At 39.2% G+C, this 26,537-nt stretch overlaps 1 protein-coding gene and 1 long non-coding RNA gene across 3 annotated transcripts in view; one reads left to right on the top strand and one right to left on the bottom strand.

The window, feature by feature from the left end:
* Nucleotides 1-766: 766 nt before the first annotated feature.
* LOC106504638 (uncharacterized) lies at nt 767-26,537 on the bottom strand. Its single transcript, XR_002346621.2, has 3 exons — nt 26,377-26,537; nt 20,129-20,383; nt 767-3,111 (listed from the first exon to the last, which is right to left on the bottom strand). It is a non-coding gene; the product is annotated as an uncharacterized LOC106504638 (long non-coding RNA).
* Nucleotides 25,257-26,537, top strand: part of KCTD8 (potassium channel tetramerization domain containing 8) — a 261,273-nt gene continuing 259,992 nt past the window's right edge. For both annotated transcript variants that reach the window (XM_021101161.2, XM_084971942.1), the window contains exon 1: nt 25,257-26,512. In XM_021101161.2, the coding sequence (XP_020956820.1) occupies nt 25,549-26,512 (964 nt within the window). In that variant the 5' untranslated portion in view covers nt 25,257-25,548. The remainder of the gene's footprint in view (nt 26,513-26,537) is intronic.

Here is a 26,537-nt window from a genome sequence, read left to right as displayed (position 1 = left end):
ATTTTTAGTAGATAGACGAGTTTAAAAAATACTTATTCAAATAGATCCCTCTTAAAGAATTAGAAATTTAAATAAAACTCAGTTTAGTGGTATCACTGATGTGATATCAATGTTTGATATTCAGAGAATTTCTCTGAGCAAGGGTATCTAGCTTCATTTTTAAATCATCGCTTTTTAAAAATAAGTTTTCCTTCCCCATTTTATCTGCATAGAACTTTCATTTACCCTAGGAAAACCCACATTTCCCCTTCCCATATAAAACCTTTAAGTTGTATTTCTCCAGATTCACACCTCGATTCACTGTTTGTTTCAAATGTTTTGTCCCAGTGTTGATTCAGGATACATCTCAGATTGTCTAATCATATACATAATAGAAGGTTTCTTCTGAATGCCACTACTTCCTTTTATAACTTACCAGTATTCTGAGATATTGCAAGGAGAGTCGGAGGGTGGAGAGGTTCTCCATGCAGGACAGGCCTAGAGCAAAATCCTGGGGCAAAATCTGGCATCATTCCTCCCAGTGACCAACAGGCCATATAATGGCAGCTCTTGAATGAAACTCCTCTCAGTTGCAACAGGCTGGACAGCTAGATATTTCAAACACTCAGGATTAATCCATAGGGTTTATGTAAGGGTCTACTATCCTTCCCCTATTTCTTCACCTCAGGGACTCTCAACAACAATTATAAAAGAGTCAGGAGTTTCTAAAGAGTCAGTGGGGTAGAGTCAGGTCAACGCAAATATTTTTATTACTTTAATTTAATTCTTGTGGTGAAATGTATCTAACATAACATTCACTATGAGTAACATTCTGTACATTCACAATATTATGAAACCATTGCCACCACCTAATTCCAGAACATCACCTCAAAAGGAAGCCTCATGGAGTTCCTGTCATGGCTCAGCGCTTAGTGAACCTGACTAGCATCTATGAGGATGTGGGTTTGATCCCTGGCCTCCTTCAGTGGGTTAAGGATCCGGCATGGCCATGAGCTGGGGTGTAGGTTGCAGATACGGCTCAGATCCTGCATTGCGGTGGCTGTGGCGTAGGCTGGCAGCTACAGTGCTGATTAGACCCCTAGCCTGGGAACCTCCATATGACTCAGGTGTGGCCCTAAAAGACAAAAAAAAAAAAAGAGCCTCATATCCTTTAAATAGTTACTCTTTATGTTCCCACCAACAGTGTAGAAGGGCTCCCTTTTCTCCACACCCTCCATGGAGAACAGTACAGAGGTTCCTTAAAAAACTAAATATAGAACTACCATATGATCCAGTAGTCTCACTCCCCAGCATATATCCAGATAAAATGATAATATGAAAAGATACATGCACTCCAATGTTCACTGCAGCATTATTTACAATAGCCAAGACATTGAAGCAACATAAATGTCCATCAACAGATGAATGGAAAAAGAAGATGTGTTACATATTACAATGCAATATTATTCAGCCACAAAAAGAATGAAACAATGCCATTTGCAGTTACATGGATGGACCTAGAGATTATCACACTCAGTGAAGTAAGTCAAAGACAAATATCATATGATATCACCTATATGTGGAATCTAATAAAAAAAGATGCAGGGAAGTTTTTTTATAGAACTGAAACAACTCACAGATTTCAAAAGCAATCTTATGGTTACCATAGGGGAAACCATGGGAGGGAGGGAGGAATTGGGAGGGTGGGGATTACAAATAAACACTACTGTATAAAATGGATGATTACTGAGAACCTACGGTATAGCATAGGAAAAATCTACTCAATAGTTTGTAATTACCTATATGGGAAAAAGGAATGGATACACACACACACACACACACACACACACACACACACAATTCACTTTGCTGTACACCTGAAACGAATGCAAAATTTTAAGTCAACTATACTCCAATACAATTTTTAAAAATAAAAATAAAATAGCTACTCTACCTCCCTCTCTCCTAGCAGCTTGTGGCAATCATTAATCTCTTCTCTCTCTATGGAGTTGCCTACTCTAGATATTTCATACAACAGAAGCACACGTGGCCCCTGGAGACTGGTTGTTTTGACTTAGCATAATATTGCAAGATTCATCCATATTGTAGCATGTATCAGTACCCCATTCCTTTCTCTAGGGGAAAAATATTCCATTGTATAGATATATGACATTTTGTTTATACATACATTAGTTGATGGACAGGTGATGGTGTCTCATCTTTCAGCCACTGTGACTGCTGTTTACTCTTGTACAAGTTTTTGGCTGAACACCTGTTTTCAGTTCTACCTAAGAGTGGAATTGCTAGGTTATATGGTAATTGTATATATAACTTATTGAGGAACTAACAAACCATTTCCACAGTGGCTACATCATTTAAATTCCCTAAGGCAACATACAGAATACCTATTTGATTTGTAAGTAAATAAAAATAAAAATAGCTTCAGTGTGAAAGATCTAAAAGTTATACAAAAATATTATGAATGCTAAATGGCTACAAAATTGAAATCTTAAGTTAATAGATATTTTTGACAATACTCCAAAATTGACACTGAAACAGAAAATATGTATAGATTAATAACTACTAATAAATCTCTGCCCCTAAAAAGATGGTTTTATAGGTGAATTATACCACATTTCCAAGGAACACATGTCTATTTTACATAACGTACTTCTTATAGCAGAAAATAAGACATACAACTCATATTTTGATGTGCGTGTAACTTTGATATCTGTACCAGGCAGGATCCCAACAGGAAATGCTTGACACACTCACACTGGGGAATGGAGGAGATTTTAATGAAGAGACTCCTTCCAGTGGTGTGGGCTGACTTTTGGAAAATCAACATAGAATAATAGTTTTGCACTCAAGCTTACAATAAAAGAAGCCAAGATCACTCTTCCATCTAATGGGGTAATTTGAGGGAATTATTTACAAAACCAGAGTAGAGCTGGAACCTTTGGTAAAAGGATGCATTGAGCTGCCATCTAACAGAAAAGGAATTGAGAGAATAAATACCCACTTCGCTCATACTTTGTTCTTCAATCTCCTGCCAGAAAGAGGTCATTGACAGTACCAGAAGCCAGAGGGCAAAGGAGCCCATTTATGGAATCCATTCAGTCATGTTCCATGCTACAGAGCAAGGAGAAGAACAGAGAATAAATACAGCTGGACAAATGAAAAAAAAATATCCAGCAGAATATCAAAACTAGATGAAGACACTATGAGAAAATGAATGTTAAGGTAATTGCCCTTTTGAGCATAAATTAAATTTTTCCTAAATATTAATTAGCCAACAAAATTCAGCAGCATACTTTAAACATACACCATGAATCAAAGAGGATTTATTTCAGGAATGCAAGGGCAGTTAACATCAGAGCATGTAAAAACATAATTTTTCACAGTAATGGATGGAGAGGAAACATCATATGATCATCTCAATATACACATAAAAAATCTTTTGATAATGTTCAAAATTCATTTGAGATTTTTTAAAAGTTATTTAAAAGATAGGAATAAAATGAAATTTCTTTTTTTGTTGTGGTTTTCATTTCTGGCCAGCAGGCAGTATATGGAGTTTCTGGGTTAGGGATCAGATCCAAGCCACAGTCACAACCTAAACAGCAACTGTGGCAACACAGGATCCTTAACCCACTGTGCTGGGCCGGGGATTGACCCAGCGCTCCCAAGATGCCACTGATCCCACTGTATCACAGCGGGAAATCCAAAATGAAATTTCTTTAATCAGAAAAAAAAAATACAGCTGTCTTTCCTCGTCTCTACTGATACCCATTCCTGAATTGCAGCATAAAACAAAACAAACAAATTAACAAGTACAAACCAATACCAAATGTTATATTTAATGAAGAAATTTCAGAAGCTTCTTTTTAATATTAGGAATTAGGCAAAATTCAGCTCTATTACTATTTGAAATAGTACTGGAAGTTCTGTTTCATTAAATACAAAGGAAAAAAACATGTTTATGAATTAAAAAGAAAAAGACAAAAGTTCAGTATTTGTAATTAATTGATCATTTACAAAGAAAGCACCATATAATTAGCAGACAAACTATTAGGACTATTAAGATAGTAAGATCAATATGCAAAAATCAATAACATTTCATTGCAACTGCAATAAACATTTAGAAATTGAAATAGAAAATAGGAGACTATTTACAATCACAATAAAGACTATGAAGCTTCTAGAAATTAACCATTCAATTCCTGAAGGAAAAAGGTTCAGGATTCATTCCCAATGTCTTTTCTTCTGCTTCTCACATCTAATTCAGCGTTGTCTGGAATATTTCCTAAGTCTGTCCACTTCATCTCTATTACTATCATGTTTATTGAAGCAACCATCATGTCTAGATTTCTCTTCAATGAAGTTACCACAGACAGAATGAATAGCCGACAGACTAGGAGAAAATACTTGCAACATTAGAAGAATAAATTTTTAATTTTAGAATAGTTTTATATTTATCAGAAAGTTGCAACCATAGTACAGAGATTATATATATACTCTGAAGACAATTTCTTCTGTTAACATCTTATATTAGTATGATTCCTTTGTCACAACTAATGAATGTACACTGACATAACATTAGTTATTAAAGTTCAGAGTGACTTTTCATTTACTTTAGTCATATTTCCTTAGTTTTTATCTACTGCCATTTTCTGCTCTAGAATATTGAAAATATTCTTACATTACTTCATAATAAAAATAGAAACATAAATTAAAAACCTGTGGATGGCATCTATACCCATATAATTGGCAAAAATGAGAAAACTGGATAGCTCATGTCTGATAAAGATGGCAGGATTTGGGGATCTTGTACTCTATTTTTGAGAGTGTAATTTAGTGAAATCCATTTTAGAGCGCAAACTGGCAGTATTTTGGTAAAACTGAATAAGTATCTACTCACTCTGGAACATATATACCCAAGAGACTTGCCTTCAGACACACAAAGAGAGACTTACAGGGTATTTACTAAAGTATTGTGTGAGTAAGAAGTTGGAGGCAACATATACACATTTATCATATGTGAATAGATAAATGACATGTACTTATACATATCATAGAATATTAACTGGAAATAAAAAAACCTAGATTTGCATATAGCAACATATACTAGATAGCAAAAACAATGTCGAGTGGAAATATTAAGAAACAGAATGCAGGAGTTTCCTTTGTGGCTCAGTGGTTAACAAATCCGACTAATACCCATGAGGATGCTGGTTCGATCCCTGACCTCACTCAGTGGGTTAACAATCCGGCATTGCCATGAGTGGTGGTGTAGGTCTCAGACATTGTTTGGATCCCACATTGCTATGACTGTGGCAGAGGCCGGCAGCTACAGCTCTGATTTGACCCCTAGCCTGGGAACCTCCATATGCCACAGCTGTAGCCTAAAAAAGACAAAAGAAAAAAAAAAAAGAATGTAATTTACAGCACTATGCTATTTATATACTGCTAAAAAACATTTAAAAAACCACTGATTTTTTACATATATATAGATATAAATAAATATATAGAAATTGATCTATAAACCATGTATTAAATATAAACTAAGCTGCCTCAGGGGTAGGGTTAACTTGGATAAAGGATAAAGAGGAATCACAAGCAACTAACAATAAGTTTTAAATATGCAGAACATAATCTGTTGATATTTTGTTATATATTGAGAAGATCGATTCAGTTCTTGAGGATTAAAAAATAATCCCAACAATATTTCAATCAAAGCATAGTACCAACCAACCAACAAACCCACCATCATGACCATCATGACCTTATTGTAAGGTATAAATAAAACTATTTGTTATGTTGTTAGATTTTTTTTTTTTTTTTTTTTTTTTGTCTTTTTGCTATTTCTCGGGCCTCTCCCGCGGCATATGGAGGTTCCCAGGCTAGGGGTCGAATCAGAGCTGTAGCCGCCGGCCTACACCACAGCCGCAGCAGCTCGGGATCCGAGCCGCATCTGCGACCTACACCACAGCTCACAGCAACACCGGATCTTTAACCCACTGAGCGAGGCCATGGATCGAACCTGCAACCTCATGGTTCCTAGTCGGATTCGCCAACCACTGAGCCACAACAGGAACTTCCGTGTTGTTAGATTTTTAAATGGCAACATTTATGTTAATAATTGTCCATAATCATTTAATAATTCAATGTATATTTTTGAGCGTTCAAAGTATTGTACTGGACTGAACTAAGGAATATAAAATGCATATCTAAGTAAAACTTGGGAGTTTTCTAAATAATTTTATAATATTGGTATGAGAATTAGTGTCACATATAACAGCATTTCTGAAACTCACATTACTGGCTATATTATTTTTCCGGTCATGCCCATGGCACGTGGAAGTTTCTGAGTCAGGAATCAAACCTGAGCCAGAGCAGTAACCTGAGCCGCAGCAGTGACAACACCAACTCCTTAACCATTAAACTACCAGGGAACTCTGCCAGCATATTATTTTTACGCCACTTTTGTTTGGTTGTTGTTAATGGCTTTTTATTTTAAAATTCACTTTCCTTCAACAAAAATCATCAGGTTTAAAATCCCTAGGGAATATCTGTTATTATATATTCTGTTCAACTTGGAATACTTGATTGTCCTTTAAAATATAATTTGGCAATTATTTATAGCATCCTTGTCTGTGAAGAATAATTCTGAAACCAATTTTTTGCAGCTGCTGCTGAAACTTGAACTTGTGCTCCCTTTTCATTCCCCTTCTGTGTGAAACTTGTCAGACTCAACATTATTCTTAGATTCGAAGCTATTATTTAATTTATCATTACCATGCACCTTCTTTTTCACATGCAAAAGCTTACAGTACTAAAGAGTTCTTCTTGAATGTACTGGCTCTCCTAGTCTATTACTATGATGAGATAAAGTTAAGAAATAAGGAAAAACATTCCCTCAACATCAATTTTTACTTGGTAATTTATATAACTTCCTCCTAATATTATGCCTACATTTTATTTAAACACATATATATTTCTTAATCTAGTTTACTATTTATGTATACCTTTTTAAGGAAATAATATGTCCTGGAGATCTCTCCAAAGTTGTTTATAGAGATAGTCTTCTTTCCTTTGTTCAACCATACCATAATTGATTCTGTGGATATACTATTTATTTAATCAACCAGTCCTCAAATAATGGACATTTAGAATGGAAACATGGTCAGTATACTGACAGGCATTACAGCTCCCTCTTCTATTGTCTTTGCGAACTGTTCAAACAGAAGGCCTACAGATTTCCTAGTCCATGGCCCTTCCTAACTTTCTGGACCTTCCTTTTTATTTGCATGCATTGTCCCAGTTTTGCTAATTTTGGTTTCAGTTCCAAGTGGGTTCTCCTTTCATCCTGAAGGGAGCCTACTCTCGTTCCTCTAAACCTCACTGCAGGCCCCCTGCATTGAAACTTGGAGAATGTGGAAAACCTGCCTGATTTTAGCTGTTCTCCTGAGGCTTGCTGTTCTTTCCAGGGAGCACTGGCTGGGATTCAGGGGTTTTCTGTTCTTACATCTGTGAGTTGCCTCATTACCGCCCTCTGTCACCAATGTTGATACAACACACATTGTATAGTGGTAAGAGTTTGTCACCAGATTTAGCAGAAGAGAGCTACCAGATTTAGCCAATAAAAATTCAGGACACCTTGTTAAATCTGAATTTTAGATGAACAATGTATAGTTTTTAATATAATTATGCCCCGTGCAGTACTTAGGACACAATTGTACTAAAAAGTTATTTGAGTTTCACCAAATATCTTACACTTTATCTGGCAACCTAGTTCAGAGTTTTTTGTTCTGTTTTTGTTTTGATTCTTTTTTTTTTGTCTTTTTTTTGTCTTTTCTAGGGCCGCTCCCGCGGCATATGGAGGTTCCCAGGCTAGGGGTCGAATCAGAGCTGTAGCCGCCGGCCTACCCCACAGCCACAGCAACACGAGACCCTAGCCGCGTCTGCGACCTACACCACAGCTCATGGCAATGCCGGATCCTTAACCCACTGAGTGAGGCCAGGGATCGAACCTGCAACCTCACGGTTCCTAGTCGGATTCCTTAACCACTGTGCCACCACAGGAACTCCCTGTTTTGATTCTTATAGACAGATTCAGGGAGAGAGAAAAGCAATGCCACCACAATGATCATCAACAGAGAATTTATATTTTTCATTTTTAAGTTTTTATTTTGGTTACATCTTCTAGTTGCTAAATGATCCCTCTGTTTATTCACTATTCATTTATTTGAATTAAAGATATTATTAATACATTATACAATAACACAAGGTGTGTTTTCCAGGGAACTAGAGATGTGCTGTGGTCTGAATGTTGGAGGGCACTCAAATTCATATGTTGAAAACCTAACCCCCAGTGTGACATTAGGAGGTGGGGCCTTTGAGAGGAGATTAGATCTTAAGAATGGAGCTCTCATGAATGGGATTAGTATCTTATAAAGGAGAGTCCAGGGAGCTCTCTTGCCCCTTCCACTCAGAGAACATAGAAAAAAGGCTGTCTTTGCACTAGGAAATGGGTTCTCACCAGACCCAGAATCTACCAGTACCAGCACCTTGACCTTGGACTTCCTAGCTTCCAGAATTGTGAGAAATCAATGTTGTTTAAGCCACTCAGTCAGTGGTTTTCTGCTCTAGCAGCTCAAACTGCCTAGAACAAGACGCATCAGTTATAAATTCATCTGTCTCTGCTTCATATATGTGTGGTCAGGGTATTGATTCTGTTGGTGGTAAAGCCTTTTGATAGGTCACTAATTTACAGTAAAATGCAGTTTATTTTGAAATAATATTTCCAATTCAATAAATCATGTAATGCTTTAAAAGAAGAATCACTTGTGGCCTTGAGAGGAGAAGTAAGATAAAATCTAAAAATGAAGAACTGTCTTAGTTGGAAAGAACGAGAGTTCCAGTTAGATCAAGCAGCACTAATTATCTGTTCGTAAATGTCACAAGGGCAAAAGGGACCAAGGAGAAGAGGACACGGTATTTTCAACTCATAAGAGGAGAAAGAGATTATGAGTTCTAACTAAAGAGGCAACAGATGTGTTAACAGTTAAGAAAGTGGGAAAGGGATTTTAAGGGTAGCAATAAAGTCCTTGGATATCAATTGATACACACACACACACACACACACACACACTCACATGCATGCCATGTGTACAAGAGGAAATGAGGCCACCAAAAAGTGCTAATTTTCTAGGCAAAAAATCAGACGACCCCCAAAAAAATGAAAGTTGAAAGAGTGATTTCATTGGAGAACACTGAATACTTTAATCAGACTTTTCTATCTCACATACAGTCAATAAGATTATAGTCAAACAGATAGTCACATATAGTCAAACAGATTATACACAAAAAAGGGCATAAAAGCAGCACACAACAGAAAATGTACATGAAATGGTGATTGGAATGAAAGGAACACATTACCGAGGGTGGAAGATAGTATCTTATGATTTTTAAAGGGAGAAAACAAGGGAGATATATCAGACTAATAATACTGTGCGATTTTAATGCAGAAGGAATGAATGTTAAATCCTCAGGGTACATCTGGACTAACTTCCAGCCCACCATGTGCTGTATCACTGCAGGAAATCACGCAACACTTGAAGAAAGGAAGGAGTCCAAGAAGAAACATGAAGGCACTTGTAGGCTGACTTTGACCTTTACAGCTTGGCACTTCAATAGCCACCATTAGAACTAGCTTTTAAAATCCTCTTTTTCATATGTTTATATATAAGAAAAATAAGCCATACTTAGCAACACATGCTATTCTATAAAGTGTTTTTTCCCCTGTAGTTTAAATACTTTTTAAAGTGTTACAGTGCAACTGGAATAGAGAACACCGGAAAATAATAATTTCTCTAATAGCTCATAGTGCTTCCTGGTCAGTTTTGATGCTCATTTAGGTAGGCTGTAGATGTTTTTAAGGCTTTTGCAGACTTCCTGAAATATCTTCAGACTAAGATAAAAATATACCGAACAGCCCTTTTAGGAAGGGGAGAGTTTCTACACAAAAAGTAATATTTTAGAATTCTCTTAAGTCTCATCCTTAATATATGGATTGTCAAAGATGCTACTGAAAGAGAAGAGACATTAAGCGTTTTGTAGAAAACAGGTACATGGCAAGAAGAAATTTGAATTACAGGTGACAAAGGGTAGGTCATTAGCCATCTACAGTGTCATTTTATGACCAACTTGAAAATCAATCTAAAAGTAATCCAAGGAGTTCCTGTAGTGGCTTAAGGCAACAAACCTGACTCGTACCCATGAAGACTGGAGTTCGACCCCTGGCCTCGCTGGTTAAGGATCTGGCATTGCCTTGAGCTGTGGAGTAGGCCAGCAGCTACAGCTCCGATTGGACTCTTAGCCTAGGAACCTCCATATGCTGTGGGTATGGTCCTAAAAAGACAAAAAAAAAAAAAAAAAAAAAAAAAAAAAAGGTACTGTAAGTATTCCACAGGAGTGGCTACCTGTGTAAGGATTAACAATGGAGGTTTCAAATGGGAAGGTAAGGAGGTTATTGTTGATATTGTTTTTGCTTTTGCATTTGAAAAAAAAATATTTTATGCATTAGCTTTAATGTGATAGGAAAACTTCTGTAATAATGAACATATTTATAACAATAGGTTAAAGATTTTAGAACACACTGATAGGCCCAAAGAATATAAAATACTGTTGTTAGGTTCAGCTGCACTACCACAAGTAACTTTAAAGCACATGAAATGTGGCTAGTCCAGTGTGTGCTGTGAATGTGAAATACACACAGAATTTCAAAGACTTAACATGGAAAAAAATGAAAGGAACTCAATAATATTTTGTATTGATTATATGTTGAAATGATTGCTTGGAATATACTGAGATAAATAAAATATATTATTAAAACTGATTTCACCTGTGTATAGTGTAGAATTCAACCTTACATAGAAGTCTGTTTTTCATTGTTTAAGGCTGCACCTGCGGCATGTGGAGTTCTTGGGCTAGGGGTAGAATTGGAGCTGCAGCTACCAGCCTATGCCATATCCACAGCATGCTGGATCCAAGCCGCATTCTGCAACCTGCTCTATAGCTTGTGGCAACACCAGATCCTTAACCCACTAAGCAAGGCCAGGGATCAAACCTGCATCCTCTTGGACACTATGTCTTAACCTGAGGAGCCACAAGGGGAATTCTGAAAATCTGTTTTTGCCATCAAATCCTGGGAAATAATCTTGAAGCACTTGGAATGTCCTGTTAATGAGGGTGTCTGTTTATCTAGAAGTCTTGGGTGCCAGCAGGCAGTAGTTAACAACGTGGTTTATGAGAGGGCTTTGTGTCACCTGGTATTAGCCCAAACTGGGAGGGGCTGGAGTCTGAAGTCAACCATATGGGCAGTCAACCATGTATGCCTATGTGATGGAGATCCAATAAAAACTCTGGACACTGTTTCTTAGGTGAGCTTCCCTGGCTGGCAATATTCCATGCACGTCGCCACACACTGATGCTGGGAAGGTCAGCACCTTCCATGACTCTCCTGGGAGAAGACAGCCAGAAGCTCTATGGGTGGAACTTTCCTGAACTCTGCTTGCATCTCTTCCCTTGGTTGATTTTAACCTGTTTCCCCTCCCTGTAATAAACCCTAACCATGAGTATAAGTGCCCTCAGTGAGATCTATGAGCCCTGCTAGCAAATTACTGAAACTGAGAGTGGTCTTCCAGATCCTGAAATTGCAGTTGCGTCAGAGGTGAGGTAGTCTGGAAGACCCCCATTTCAGCTAGTGTTTGAAGTGAGGCTGGGCTTCTGGACTGTTCCTGAACTTTGTATATATCTCTACCTTGTTTATTGTGGCTTTTGGGACTTTTTTTTTTTTAATTGCAAATCTCTCATTTATTGGGAGCATCACCAAAGAAAACTAACAACAACAAAAGTTCAAATAATTAATTAGTGTTTTCAAATAACATAATTTGGTAAATACCTGAGAATTTATTTAATTTTTATTTTTTGGTCTTTTTGTCTTTTTAGGGCCGTACCTGCGGCATATGGAGGTTCCCAGGCTAGGGGTCTATTTGGAGCTGTAGCTGCCGGCCTACACCACAGCCAAGGCAATGTCAAATCCCAGCTGCATCTGCAACCTACACCACAGTTCACAGCAACACCGGATCCTGAACCCCCTGAGCAAGGCCAGGGATCAAACCTGCAATCTCATGGTTCCTAGTCAGATTCGTTAACCACTGAGCCATGACGGGAACTACCTAAGAATTTATTTTAAAAAGATGTCTTAAGGTCAAATTAGGATGTATACTTTAAGAACAATACTATTATAAAACATATTCAAACCATATGAATATATCCTGTTTGTATAGTTCATGTCTGTCAAGGAAATCATCTCTATTTTCCAGACACAATTTAAACAAAGCATCTATAGAAAAGTGCACAGTAAATATCATAGTAATTAAAATTCTTAAGCAAAAGTTTTAGAAAAATATAACAAGTGAAAAATTTAGCTTATAGATTCAAAAGAGTTAGGACTTTTTAAAAGTATACATGTGTTATCACATTTGTGGCTTGGGTTGTATTCCTTTTGGACAGTGCTGGGGTAGGATTGGTGTCTAGAAGGTAAGGTGGAATAAGACAGCATGAGGTACCGGAGCTTAAGGTAGGAAACAATTACGGTCCCTGTCAAATAGCCCTCTCCAGATAGCTCTGTCTCTGAGGTTCCAGTAACCACATCCTCCCCTTGCCCTTCAAGCTTAGAGATGGCCATGACTTTGTGCTCGTAACAGTCCAAGTGCTTCCTTTGTGGCATTTCATAAACTCTGTACACACCAGCTCTTATAAGTTACACAACACGAGTGTGTACTATCAGTTTCCTGCTTAGACCCCAGTGACACAACGCTTACGATTCTTTTTGAGAAAAGAGATTAAACGAGAGAAACTCTAGGCTGGAAGGATTGAATAGGAAATAATTCAGAACATATATTATGAATTTTATTATTTTTCCTTTTACTGATAAAAGAAACAATTTACATTTGTTCTTGCTCATTTTCTTTTCTCTAAAATGTTTAAAGTATCTTTGATGTTACCTCATTAATCCTGACCAAGATCTATCAGGCATTAGAACAGAGTATTAGCTTGAGACAGGATACAGAACCTAAGTAAGAGATGCGAGTAGGAAGCAGAAACCAGCATCTCAGTTTAAGGAGATCAAGATCTATACTAAGACATGGGATTTTAAGGACTAATGCAAGAAAAATGACAAACTAAAAATATAGAACCAGGGAATAGACTCAAGAAGAATGCTGACCAAACCTGATGATAATAATAATAATAATATAAATATTGTTTTCAAGGAGATCTGGGTGCTTGCCACACAGAAGGCACTGCATAAATATTTTTGAAAGAATTGGAAACAAAATGATAAAGGAATACCAGATGAGGAAGCATTTACTGTTCTTCTATTAAGAATGTTTATCCAGCTGTTAGACCTTAATATGTGTCCTTTAAGGTTCAAGAAGCAACACACTCACATTTGTTGTTTAGTGTGTCCTAGGCACAATTCTGGGTACATTTAACCCCTAATAAAATTTAAGTAGCAAATATTAAAATTTCAATGTTTATATGGTGATATTGAGACTCCAAAAGAATAAGTAAGTAGTCCAAAGTAAATAATCCAGATGCTGGGCTGATTTTTCAAATACCAGGCAAGTCCATGGCTAATAAGGAAATCTTTTATTCTTATTCCCAGATTCTCACACATATTTCCAGACATTACTAATTTCATATAGGCAGGAAATGGAGTGAAATAAGAAAAAAAATGGCTACATGATATCCTATTATTTTGCTCTTGAATTCTGGTTCCTTTAGGAGCCAAAGGGCAACATAAGTCATTTTACTTGAAATTTAGTCTAGATAACTACACAAACTCTAGTTTGTTTGATTCGAAATCTGCCGGAAGACTGGTTGGATCATTTCTTGGGTTCTGTGGCTAATACCATTCCTTTAATTCACAATCTGTTCAAAGAAGACTAGTTCTGCCTCTCTGCCAAGGCTAAACCCTTCTTCATTTCTCTTGATCTCATCTTTCCTTAGGCTTTTGTTCCATTAAGCAGTCTCTCTTTAACATTCTCACTCCCTCCCCGCACCCGCCAAGCTGCTTTCTTCCAGCTATCAGGCATCCTTATTTTCTTTGCCCCCAAAGGGCTCGATTTTAATCCCAATACTTATTCTCATCACAGCCAAACTTTGTGAAGATTTCTACCTATAGACTTTCTCTTGACCAAATTTCTATTCTCTACTAATCAGCTTTTATTCTCACATTGAAGTATTACAAATCTGGATTCAAATCTAAATCCAAACCTATTAGTTATCAGTTGTGTGCTCTTGAGTGACTGATTTACTACTCATGAATCCCTGTTTCCTATTTTGTAAAACAGGAATAATACTGCCAACATCCCCTGTAGAACTGCTTTTGCTAAGTTATACATTAATGTTTGATCATGAGTTTTTAATAAGGGTAAGTAAATTTGCTGCTAACCTTAATTTTCTACTGCATTTATATCAGGTGTGTTATCTGTGACACTGGCCATTATTATGTACTTGAGCTGCCTTATATACAGAAATGTTTAACAAATCAATTTGCTTTCCCAAGGGGTATTTTTTCCTTGTGGCTAACTTTAGTTATGTAATCTATAACTTCTGCTTCCTCTAGGAAGCTTGTATGCCATATGAGTCAAAATTGGGTCAATTTTAATAACCTAGGATACTATGAAATATGTAAATTATGTTCTAATCTTCTAATTGGTCTCAATCTTGTATGCTATATTTTCCCTATCCTGCTTTTCATATTCATCTTTTTCCACACACCACCTTTTGAAACAAGTCAGGGGGAGGACCTATAGAGGGAAAACTGAATAGGTAGATGAGTAGGTAAGTAGATCAGGGAGACAAGTATTGTTATAACCAGTCCTGGTGTTGCTCATACTATAATTTAGCTTTGAAATACTCTTACCTATCATCCAAGCCTATGAAAACGATGCCTATCTTTCAGAGCCTATCTATTCTTCCCTCTACCTACTCCCTTGAACATTTTCTAATCCTTCTACCAGAAGTGCCCTCTCTCTCTTTGCTGATCCTCATATCACTCTGCCTGTTCTTCTGTTGCCACACTAACCTGACTCCTCCCTGTAATCCAGTCTCTGGTTATGTTGGGGATTTCCTAATTCTCCTGTCCCATGCAATTTTTTAATTACAAGGGTATATGTCCTATTCATTTTTATAACCTACAGAGCACTTAGCAGAGCATGTAATTGATATTCAACAAATACTCATGGAATTTTGCTAAAATTGATTTGATATGAACTTTGATTTTAAAGCTACTTCAAAATGTATTCAAACTATGTATATAATCTAAATATTAATACCATATTTTTTGGATATTTGGACTTAAAAAAATAATGGTTTCTTTTTATTTGATTAATTTCTCCATGACTGGGCAGAAAAATTTAAAATTCTGGTTTCAAAATTGGTCACGTACCAAACCATATTATATTTACTGTCTTTCCAATCTTTGAATAAATGACTAATGTGATTAGTGTGGAGTAACAGAGGTGATAGGACAAAATGAGCATAGTGAGAACTGTCAGACAAGGAGCTAGTACTTCTACAGGGAGAAGAGTAAACTCTGGCACACAGAGACTGAAATGTATACAGTGGTGCTGCATCCATTAGACAATGATCAGCATAGAGAAAACTGTTGAAAAACTGGGTAACAAGAAAATTTTTAAGTGTTCACAGATGTATTTGTGTTACTAGGTCAGCATCTAAAAGATGAAAAGAGATGATTCACTGAGGGAGAATGAAAACTTGCAGATGTTGGAAAGGATGATGAAAGAAAGAGGCAGAGGGGGGTTCTGGATTAACTAGAGCAAAGGCTAACTGGCTGAAGCAATTTATTAGAGCAGAATAAATGATCAAAATTTTTTAAAATGGTGATTCTTATTAAAAATAAAGGAAACACCTGGCTGCCCTTTCATGGTTTTAAGTATCAGCTTCCGATTTCAGACAACCACACTATTGAGTTGGCTGCTTGGGCATGTGCGTATGCCCCTTTGTGTTTGTGGGCCCTCATACATCACAATTAGGTATGCAAAGTCTGTAAAATGTGAGCTACAGCAAAAGGCTAGGGCTTTATTTACAGAACTCTATCTATCTATCTATGTATCATAAAAGGTGTAATGATACTTGATTCTTCCCACTTCTGTAGAAGATTTTACTTTGCAGAAATGGCCATAATGGTATTTTTGGTCCCTCAGGCTCTTCCAGAATGTTTCCACTCTCCCTTCAAGCAGTGGAGTTCATATTTTCTCCTCTTAAACTGGGAGAGCCTTTGTGGCTGCTTTGCTTAATAAAATATGACATAAAGGACATTTTGTGACTTTTCAGGCTAGCTTATAAAACATAATACAGCTTCTGCTTGGCCCTCTCTTCTTGGGTTGTGCACCTTTGGAGCTCTGAGTCGCCATGATGGGAAGACTGCATTCATAGACCACATAGAAAGAGAGAGAGAGCAAGAGAGAGAGCGAGAGCAAAAAGCCCCAACTATTCCAGCCTTTAGACAGTTGAATCATCAGAGCTCAGGCACTGGGTGATTCCAGTCCCTGCTGCTTATCTGACTGCAACCTGTGAGAGGCCTGAGTGAGAACCACCTAGATGAAGGCAGGATTATAAAAATAATGGTAAAGTGATTGTTGTTTAAGCCACTAAGTTTTGGAGTGGTTTGTTGTCCAGTAATAGATAATCACAATAATATCTCCCCAAATACATCAAGATGTGTATAGCTGACTATCTAGGAAAATGAACAGGAAGGATACTTGATCTGGGTCACTCAGTAAATCTGTGTCCTGGGATTAAAATTCAGTTGCCTGTTTTTCTTTTCTTTTTAGGGCCACACCTGCAGCCTATGGAAGATCCCAGGCTAGGGGTTGAATCAGACAGAGCCTATGTCACAGCGATGACAGCTCTGAGCCACATCTGTGACCTACACTGCAGCCTGTGGCAACGCTGGATCCTTACCCCTCTGGGAGTGAAGCCAGGGATTGAACCTGCGTCTTCAAGGATACTAGTCAGACTCTTAACCCGCTGATCCACAAGAGGCTCCTCAGTTTCCTGCTTTTGTTTAGACTTCTAGCCCATTTAAGTTATGAGAGATGGGAAACACAATTCACCCTAACATTCATTGGCATGAAAGGTTATAACGCATAATGTACTTTAAACCTAGACTTTAAAAAAGCTGTTTGCTGAGTAACATTGCATACGATAACTGATGTTCATTAGCTCCATTTACACCTTGTATTAGAATGCTCTCCAGATTGAAGCATTGTGCTTTAATTGTATTTTTAAAGTCTCACTTTACTGATGTACTTTTAAAAGGAGAGTCTGGAGATATACAAATATCAGTATTTTCCTGTTGAGCAGTACACAGAAAAATTAAACAGTACCACAAAGGCCTGTGAGTAGTCCCACTGCTAATTAGTCATGCTGTAGATAAACAACTTTCCCATCATCATTTTAAGCTTCCTGTACGCAGAATGCTGAAATGGAAATAAAACACCTGCAGAAAAGTCTCTGTCTGCAGAGTTTGTTACCTAGGTAGAGATACTAAACAGACACAAATGAAGGATAATTCAGAACACATACATGCCACTTATAAACAAATTATCTTTTGTGCAAGCTATATTTAAGTGCTGAGGGAACCAAGAGTAAAGTGGCGGACAGAACTTTATTTTTGGCTGCACACACAGGATATGAAAGTTCCCAGGCTAGGGATCACATTTGAGCTGGGACCTATGTCACAGCTGAGACAGCACCAGATCCTTAACCCACTGCGCCTGGAAAGAATCGAACCCCGACCAACTGGAGCTGCCACAGAGACAGTGCCTGGTCCTTAACCCTCTGTGCCACTGCAGGAACTCTGGAAATTTTTTTTTTCCTGAAAAATCATAAAGATTCAACATGCATACATAACGTGTTTAAGCTTGAGTTGTGAATTGTGTGTTTCTAAATATTTAAGCATTTATGGTTCTAAATTCATTGTCCTTGTCACTAAAAACTATTAAGTTAAACTGCATAAAAATGCCAATTTTTGACAGTTTTTACAAAATTGGCTATTTGCTATAGTTCGGCCTGACCTATCAATTTGGTGAAGATACTGTCTCGGGCTCAGACACTCAACCCCTATCAGGGACTTTCGTCATTTGATAGATCTTCAGTCATCCTTTAAAAAAAAATCCCAATGAGGAGTTCCCACTGTGATGAAGTGGGTTAATGACCTAGCTTGTCTCTGTGGAGGTGCTGGTTCAATCCCTTGCATGGTGGGTTAAGGATTCAGCCTTGCAGAGGTTGCAGCTATGGCACATATTTGATCCCTGGCCCAGCAACTTCTCTATGCCAGTGTGTGGCCAGAAAAGGAAAGAATAAATCCCAATGAGAAGAAAAGCAATTTTCTAGTAAATAAATACACGCTATGTCGTATTATGTCAAACTATTAGCATTCCCATCCACACACTACATTTATAATTTTTAATAGTAGAGTACCCGGAGGCATTTACTTTAAAATTTTAATTGCTCCTTTTTGGATTTAAGATAGTTATCAAGCATTTTACTAACTGAGAACTCTAGATTGAAGGATTAATTTCACAAATCCAACTCACCTTTTTTCCCCATTGGAGACAAACATCACGGGAAAGTAAAGAATTTACAACACTCTTTTGGTTTCATAGTAACTTTCTCTGAGAAGTATAAAATGCCTTACAGTCATTAGCTAAAGAATCCTCTTTTGAAGTAGGACAAACAGTTTAAAAGCATAGGAAATGGCTGAATTCCTGCTATAATTTTTTTTTTTCTTTTTATGAGGGTACCTGGGGCATATGGAAGTTCTGGGGCCAGGGGTCCACTTGGAGCTGCGGCTGCCAGCCTACGCCACAGACACAGCAACACCGGATCCAAACCACATCTGCGACCCATGCTTTCGGCAATGCAGGATCCTTAACCCACTGAGCCAGGGCAGGGACTGAACCCACATCCTCACAGACACAATGTCTGGTCCTTAGCCCATTGAACTACAATGGGAACTCTCTACAATTAGTAATAGTCAGCCATTGGTTAAAATAAAAAGTTAAGGAAAGTCTTAATTTGGGGGCATTTCCAAGAGAAAATGTGACATCAGAAATTAACAACATCCTGTTACATGTTTTAGTATCTTCTTCTAATCAGTGACACTTTTTTTTTTGGTTGTAGCATAGAATTGATAAATTTATATTATGCATACAATATATATGTATAAGCAGTTTTAGGCTCCTGGTTTTTGTTACCTGAAGAGGCTTATTCCACCCTGGAATATTAATATTCTCCACATTGTCCAGTATAAAGTTTATCCCTACTCTCCACCCTAAAATTTTTATCCAGAATGTCCTAAGGTTATAGTGAATTATGTTGCTTTTTCCTCCCAAGCTTTGAGGAGCTAAGCAGTTTCAAGGAGGCAGCCAGCTGGACAAGATGAAATACAAGGCTATAGGTTGCTAACCTACCCCCAACACATACATTTCCCCACACATGCTATGTATTAACTTACATAGGCACCTTTACATGCTATAAGTTAATATGAAAATGGCTTATGCTTTTATTCATAAGTATCTGTTGAACATTTTTCATTTGCCAGGCATTATACTAAGTGGTTAGATATACTGAATCACAGTCTATATAACATTTCATTAATTTGGGGGCATAGTAATTTAATAGAGATAACCAACTGTTATTCCAACTTTATCAGTGCTTCTATAATTTATAATATAGAATAAGAACTCATATGACAGTATAGTAAGATATCTAAATGGCTGGATTATGCTATATAACAAATGCATCAAACACTGACACTCTGAGTTCCGTAAATACTTCATTTGCAAAGTTTTTCATTCCCTAGCATCATTAAAATTCTCAAAACTGATAGGTGAGATTTTGGGGAAAGCTAGTTTTTATACTCTGCTTCCCAACTTTCCCTTGATTCTACAGAAATGGTTGAATTTACAGATGGTCCTTCCCATGTGTATTGTCTTGCTCCCACCCATGCTGAGCCTGTTGTGGCAGCAAACCTTTTACTTCTTACCTTGCAGGAGGCCAAAAGCCCTTGGTTTGGCCTGCTTGTCCCAAGAATGACGTGTGTAGCAAAATTTGCCCATATTTCGCCTTCAAGGGGTTGTGATGGGTTTGGAAGAGAAACCAAAATCCATCCACTGGTATATTATTTTCTTGGTTCTTTTTTAGAGCTTTTCCTCTTTTTTTGGCTGGATAGATGCTTCATGGTCCCCATTCCATGTGTTAATGATTCTATTTGTGTTGAATTCCAGACTCCTTCCAAGTCCTGTAATAAAATATTTTAAAAGACATGTTATCTTGCCTAATCCTCAAAACAAGTTGGTATATTAAAGATGCAAATGCTCTAGAGCTGTGCTGTACAATAGAGTAGTTGCTAGCCACATGGGGCTGTTGAGCACATGAAATACGGCTAGTCCAAAATGGAATGTGTTATAAGTGTAAAATACATACCATGTTTTGAAGATCTAGGATGGAAAAAAATATAAATTTTGTCATTAATGCACTTTTGTACTGATTAGGTATTGAAATGATAATATTTTGGATATATTGGCTATAAAATGATACTATCAAAATAAATTCACCTGTTTAATGCTTTACTTTTTTAATGTGGTTACTAAAACACTTAAAATGACATGTCATTCACATATTTTCATATGACACCACTGCTCTAAAAACTGCAAAGCTCTTGGTGTAAGAAAGAATCTCAGGCCTTTTGCTTAGAATTACAAATGCTTGAGGTTTTGTTTTGTTTTGGTAAAACTTTCAATTGCCCTGAACAGGATAAACAGATACCAGATGGGTTCCTGAAAATTAGAAGTGCAGTTTGCCTTGTACACAAATAAGCTAAAAGGGATAATTAGACTACAGTAAAAAGACTGAACAAAGTTAAAAAAGAAAAGAAAAGAAAAAGCACAGGACCAAGGTAAATTAAATCAATGGCATTACATCAATGTCTAGGATGATAAAGCGTAAAAGGGAACCATAGGGGCTATAGACGGGGAAGGACATGCTGAGGGTGGTGTGGGGATATCAGGATGGAGAAGCTGGGTTACATCAGGTCCTAGAGGTGAGACAACTGGAAGAAAGGTAGGTAGAGCTATCACAATCAATTATATGACTTAGGATCTCAGATCTATTAGGGAGTGGCTTTGCTCTTATCCCTCAGAACAATGGTGAGAATCAGACAAAATGAATACAGTGAACTCTATCAAACTTGAATGGCAATGTTACTGGACATCCCAGGTCTTCATTATTTCTGCTATACCCATGAGGAAGCTAAGGTTCAGAGCAGTTAAGTAACCAGTTCAAATCACAAAGCCAGGAAGAGTATATATAGCATAGAGAACTATATTGAATCACTTGTAATAGAACACGATGAAAGATAAAATGAGAAAAAGTGTATATCTACATATGACTGGGTCGCTTTGCTGTAGAGTAGAAATTGACAGAACAATGTAAATCAACTACAATAAATTTTTTTTTAAAGCTTTTTTAAGCCAGTACGTCTGATACCTATCTGCGACTACACCACAGCTGGCACCAGCTCCGGATCTTTAACCGACTGAGCAAGGCCAGGGATCAAACCTGTATCCTCATGGATTATAGTCAGGTTTGTAGTATCTGAGCCACAGTGGAACTCCAGTTCTACTTGACTTTAAATTCTCATTTAAAGCTCTTCTCTTTTCTTCCTCCTCTATTAAAGAAGATACAGTTCCTGCTTTTTAGTAACTCTCTGCCTGGTAAAGAAATAATTTATTTATTTAAAATTACAAATTAGCTATTATAAAGTTGACTTCAATTATCCTTTTTGCTTAGTTTGCTGTGTTTTTAGAGACACAGTTTTGACTGTGTTATTTCAAACTTCTGTGAATGTGAAGGGATCTAGTGTGGTTTGCAGGCAGAGATGTTTGATGTCTTGTCTTTGCACAGCAAACAAAGATCTTAAGGACCTGTTTTTATGATCACATTGGTCTAGGGGACATTAACAGTTTCTGTGGCTTGGAGAAGATGATTCTAATTATAGTATTTGGTGTTAATTCCAGTTCACCAAAATGATAGTGTCTATCTCTTTCTTGCTTTTCCTTCTCCTTTAGATCCGAGTTTGTTTTAATCAGAATCTGTTCTCATTTTCCTGATTTTAACTGTGAAAGGCTGAATCCTTATTCATCTCTGCAATCTCATTGCTTTGCCCAGTGTCTAGCATAGAGTTGATGCTTTGTTGTCCTTTCATGATATGAACACATTTCTATGAAGTAAATATTCAATTAATAGAAATGGACTATCTCCTCAAAAAAAAATTATTGGTGATTCCCATTGTGGCTCAGTGGAAATGAACCTCACTTGTATCCATGAGGATGAGGGTTCCATCCCTGGATACCTGGCCTCACTCAGTGAGTTAAGGATCTGGCATTGCTGTAAGCTCTGGTGTGGGTCATAGATGTGGCTCAGATCTGGCATTGCGGTGGCCATGGCTGTAGCATAGGCCTGCAGCTACAGTTCTGATTCGATCCCAAGCCTGAGAACTTCCATATGCCACAGGTGTGGTCCAAAGAGAAAGTATTGGAATATAACTGACTCACAAAGTTATGCTAGTTTCAGATGTACAGAAAAGTAAACCAGTTACACATATACATATATCCATTCCTTTTCAGATTCTTTCCCCATATAGGTTATCATATAGTATTGAGCAGATTTCCCTCTGCTTCACAATGGGTCCTTGTTACCTACCTCTTTATATACAGTAGTATGTAATGAAATATCTCTTAAGGGCTAGGCAAGAAGCTGGGGATAGAATAGTACATACAGTTGTATGTTACATTGTATGTTATATTCACAATATGATGGGAAACAGTGACACTTTAGCAGAGTTAACTCCTGCCCTGGTGTAAGCACAGGGTGCTGTGGGAACAACTGATTTGGTAAAAATCTGAAAGATTTCCAGAAAAAGTGTTATTTAAGCCAAAACCTCAGGGAAGCAGTAAACAGGGAGAAAGGATTAGGGAACTGGTGGAAAATGAAGGCATTCCTGATGGAAAGAACAAAGAACAACAGGTAAAGACATTCTAGACTTGCAATCTGTTCAGTTCTCAGTTTGATTGGAGGGTAGGGGGAGGAGATAAAAGTAAAAGAAGTCTGGAGATGGGAGAAGTTAAGGAAAAATCTTCAATCATTGTTGAAAGAATTATTTTGAAAAGCAGTACACCACACAAAGCATTTCATCAAGAATTTCTAAGAAGATTCATTTAGAGTACATATTTTAGACATCTTATAAGCATATGTAGTGCGATTAAAAAATTAAAATGGATTTCATTCTGATCATATTGGAGACCTCATATTCATATATACATATGCATATGTATTATACATCCACTTCATTGCAATTCTATGATCTATAACATATTTACCATTAGGGATATTTACCTCAGGATAAATGGGCTTCATTAGCAGTGGTTAGAGGCTTTATTATTTATTCATCTACAAAGATTATAAAGTTTCTATTAATTCATTTTCCCAGAATAATTATTCTAAATTTCAAATGCTTTCTAATGTTAGCTTTTAAGTGAAGAAGGCTAAAGTCAATCCTAATTCTTTTTTTTTTTTTTTTTTTTTTGTCTTTTTGCCTTTTCTAGGGCTGCTCCTGCAGCAAATGGAAGTTCCCAGGCTAGAGGTCCAATCGAAGCTGTAGCCACTGGCCTACACCAGAGCCACAGCAACACCAGATCCGAGCCGTGTCTGTGACCTACACCACAGCTCATGGCAATGCCAGATCCTTAACCCACTGAGCAAGGCCAGGGATCGAACCCGCAACCTCATGGTTCCTAGTCCAATTTTTTAACCACTGAGCCACAACAGGAACTCCAGTCCTAATTCTTAATTTGATCAATTTATAAATTTGGGGTGAGGCAAAAAGGCTTGAATAAGAGGACTGCATGAGGATGCATAATGCACACCTATTAAGACTTTTGGTAAATGTTTCTGAACATAGAAGGATGTCTCAGGATGAATACATAGCCACAAGAAGGGAGATTCCTCATTTGCATTTGTATTCTCACTCTTTAGCATAAATAAGGCTGATCTTACTTACTGTACCTAGGCTAGGTACCCAAGGAAATTAAAGTGAGCTTAAATGAATATACTTTTCATTTGTGACCTAACTTTGGGGGTTAGAAGACTAACAATAAAAAAAACAAAAAAACAAAAAAACAAAAACAAGCCATTTCTCTTGCCTTATGGAGCTGAAAGGGAAATGTGGAGATTAATGAAGGGACAGGTCAGGACTGGATAGGAAACTAAGAACAAATAGAATTAATTTTCCTCCCTGGCTTTCCCCCTTCCACCACAAACATTTATTAAGCATCTACTATGAATCAAGTACCGAAGAAATGAAAGGAAAAACTGTCACGTTAGCACAATCCTTTATTAGTTTTGTGAACTGAAATCAGATTTCAGTTTTTAAAATTCTTTATGTAGCGCTTGCAGTTAAACATGCAATTATGACATTTGAATGTAATAGAGGTTTAGGCATTTCGCCCTCCGCTTCAAAAACGATGGTAAAATAAGAGATTCACCCCACGTAGTCTTTTGGTAAGGTAATCAAACCTTTCACTCCAACAAATGCAGAGATTTCAGTTAGGAACTTAGCATTTTTGTTAAAATCCCAAAAATCACCGTAATGCATGCGTAAAACAAACAAAAACTAGTTTCATCGGGCGAACGAGGCGAGGAAAGGATGGAGGGACAGAAGTAAGGAAGGAAGGAATGAACTGAATGAAGGAGAGATGCTGTCCTTTTGTCCATTAGTTTTTGGTTCCCTGTCCGCTGTTCCCGGCTCGCTTCCTGGGAGCCTCACCTCCCGGCCCAGCCCTCGGCCCCGCCCCCTAGCGTCCGAGTCCCGCAGCCAGAGGCTGGCGCCTATCTCTTTAAATGACAGCTGTGGCTCGGGTCCCAGTCCCGGGCTTGACGTCAGTGCTGCCTCCCCGCCTGCGAGGAGTAGTTAGCGCCACCGTCCGCGCTCCGGGCTCGCGGCGCGCTCGCTAGCTGCTGACTGGGGCGGCGAGTTTTCTTTGCTCCGGCCCCTCCTCCCGCCCTCCCCGCGGAGAGCCGAGCGGCAGCCTAAGAGCCTCTCGCAAGTCTCTCTCACACTTCCCCGCCGTCGCCCCAAAGGAGCAGCCGCTCCTCCTCGCTTCTCCGCTGCCGCCGCGGCGCCCGCAGAGTTCCCCTCCCGCACCTCGCTCCCCCGATGGAGCCCGGGCGCCGCCGCAGCCGCCCCGAGCCCTGAACCCTGCCGCCCGGGCCGGAGGAACGTAGCGCCCGGCCCGAGGGCGCATCAGGCGCACGCCGAGGCCAGGGGCCGCGGGAGGTGCAGGGCGCGGGATTCAGGAAGGAGAAACTGCTGCTCTCCAGGGTCACTTGGCTGGCAGCGGGGGGACCATGGCTTTGAAGGACACAAGCGGTGGCGGCAGCACCATCCTGCCCATTAGCGAGATGGTCTCCTCGTCCAGCTCACCCGGCGCGTCGGCAGCCGCCGCCCCAGGGCCCTGCGCACCTTCGCCCTTCCCCGAGGTGGTGGAGCTTAACGTGGGGGGCCAGGTCTATGTGACCAAGCACTCGACGCTGCTCAGCGTCCCGGACAGCACTCTGGCCAGTATGTTCTCGCCTTCCAGCCCCCGGGGCGGCGCCCGACGCCGGGGCGAGCTGCCCCGGGACAGCCGGGCGCGCTTCTTCATCGACCGGGACGGCTTCCTCTTCAGGTACGTGCTGGATTATCTGCGGGACAAGCAGCTCGCGCTGCCCGAGCACTTCCCAGAGAAGGAGCGTCTCCTGCGCGAGGCCGAGTACTTCCAGCTCACTGACCTAGTCAAGCTGCTGTCTCCCAAGGTCACCAAGCAGAACTCGCTCAACGACGAGGGCTGCCAGAGCGACCTGGAGGACAACGTCTCCCAGGGCAGCAGCGACGCCCTGCTGCTGCGCGGGGCGGCGGCTGCCGCGCCTTCGGGCCCGGGAGCGCACGGTGGCGGCGGCGGCGGCGGCGGCGCGCAGGACAAGCGCTCGGGCTTCCTCACGCTCGGCTACCGCGGCTCCTACACCACGGTGCGCGACAACCAGGCGGACGCCAAGTTCCGGCGTGTGGCGCGCATCATGGTGTGCGGACGCATCGCACTGGCCAAGGAGGTCTTCGGGGACACGCTCAACGAGAGCCGCGACCCTGACAGGCCGCCTGAGAAGTACACGTCCCGCTTCTACCTCAAGTTCACCTACCTGGAGCAGGCGTTCGATCGCCTGTCCGAGGCCGGCTTCCACATGGTGGCGTGTAACTCCTCAGGCACCGCCGCCTTCGTCAACCAGTACCGCGACGACAAGATCTGGAGCAGCTACACCGAGTACATCTTCTTCCGTAAGTTCGCGGTCTCGGCGTCTCC

Source organism: Sus scrofa, chromosome 8 (genome assembly GCF_054392235.1).
Source record: "Sus scrofa isolate SSC_HxYL_T2T_F1_AM1 chromosome 8, Sscrofa_HxYL_maternal_Yorkshire_Landrace_v2.0, whole genome shotgun sequence".
Taxonomy (NCBI): Eukaryota; Metazoa; Chordata; class Mammalia; order Artiodactyla; family Suidae; genus Sus; species Sus scrofa.
Note: the sequence above shows the minus strand (reverse complement) of the source record. Positions and strands in the feature narration are given on the sequence as shown.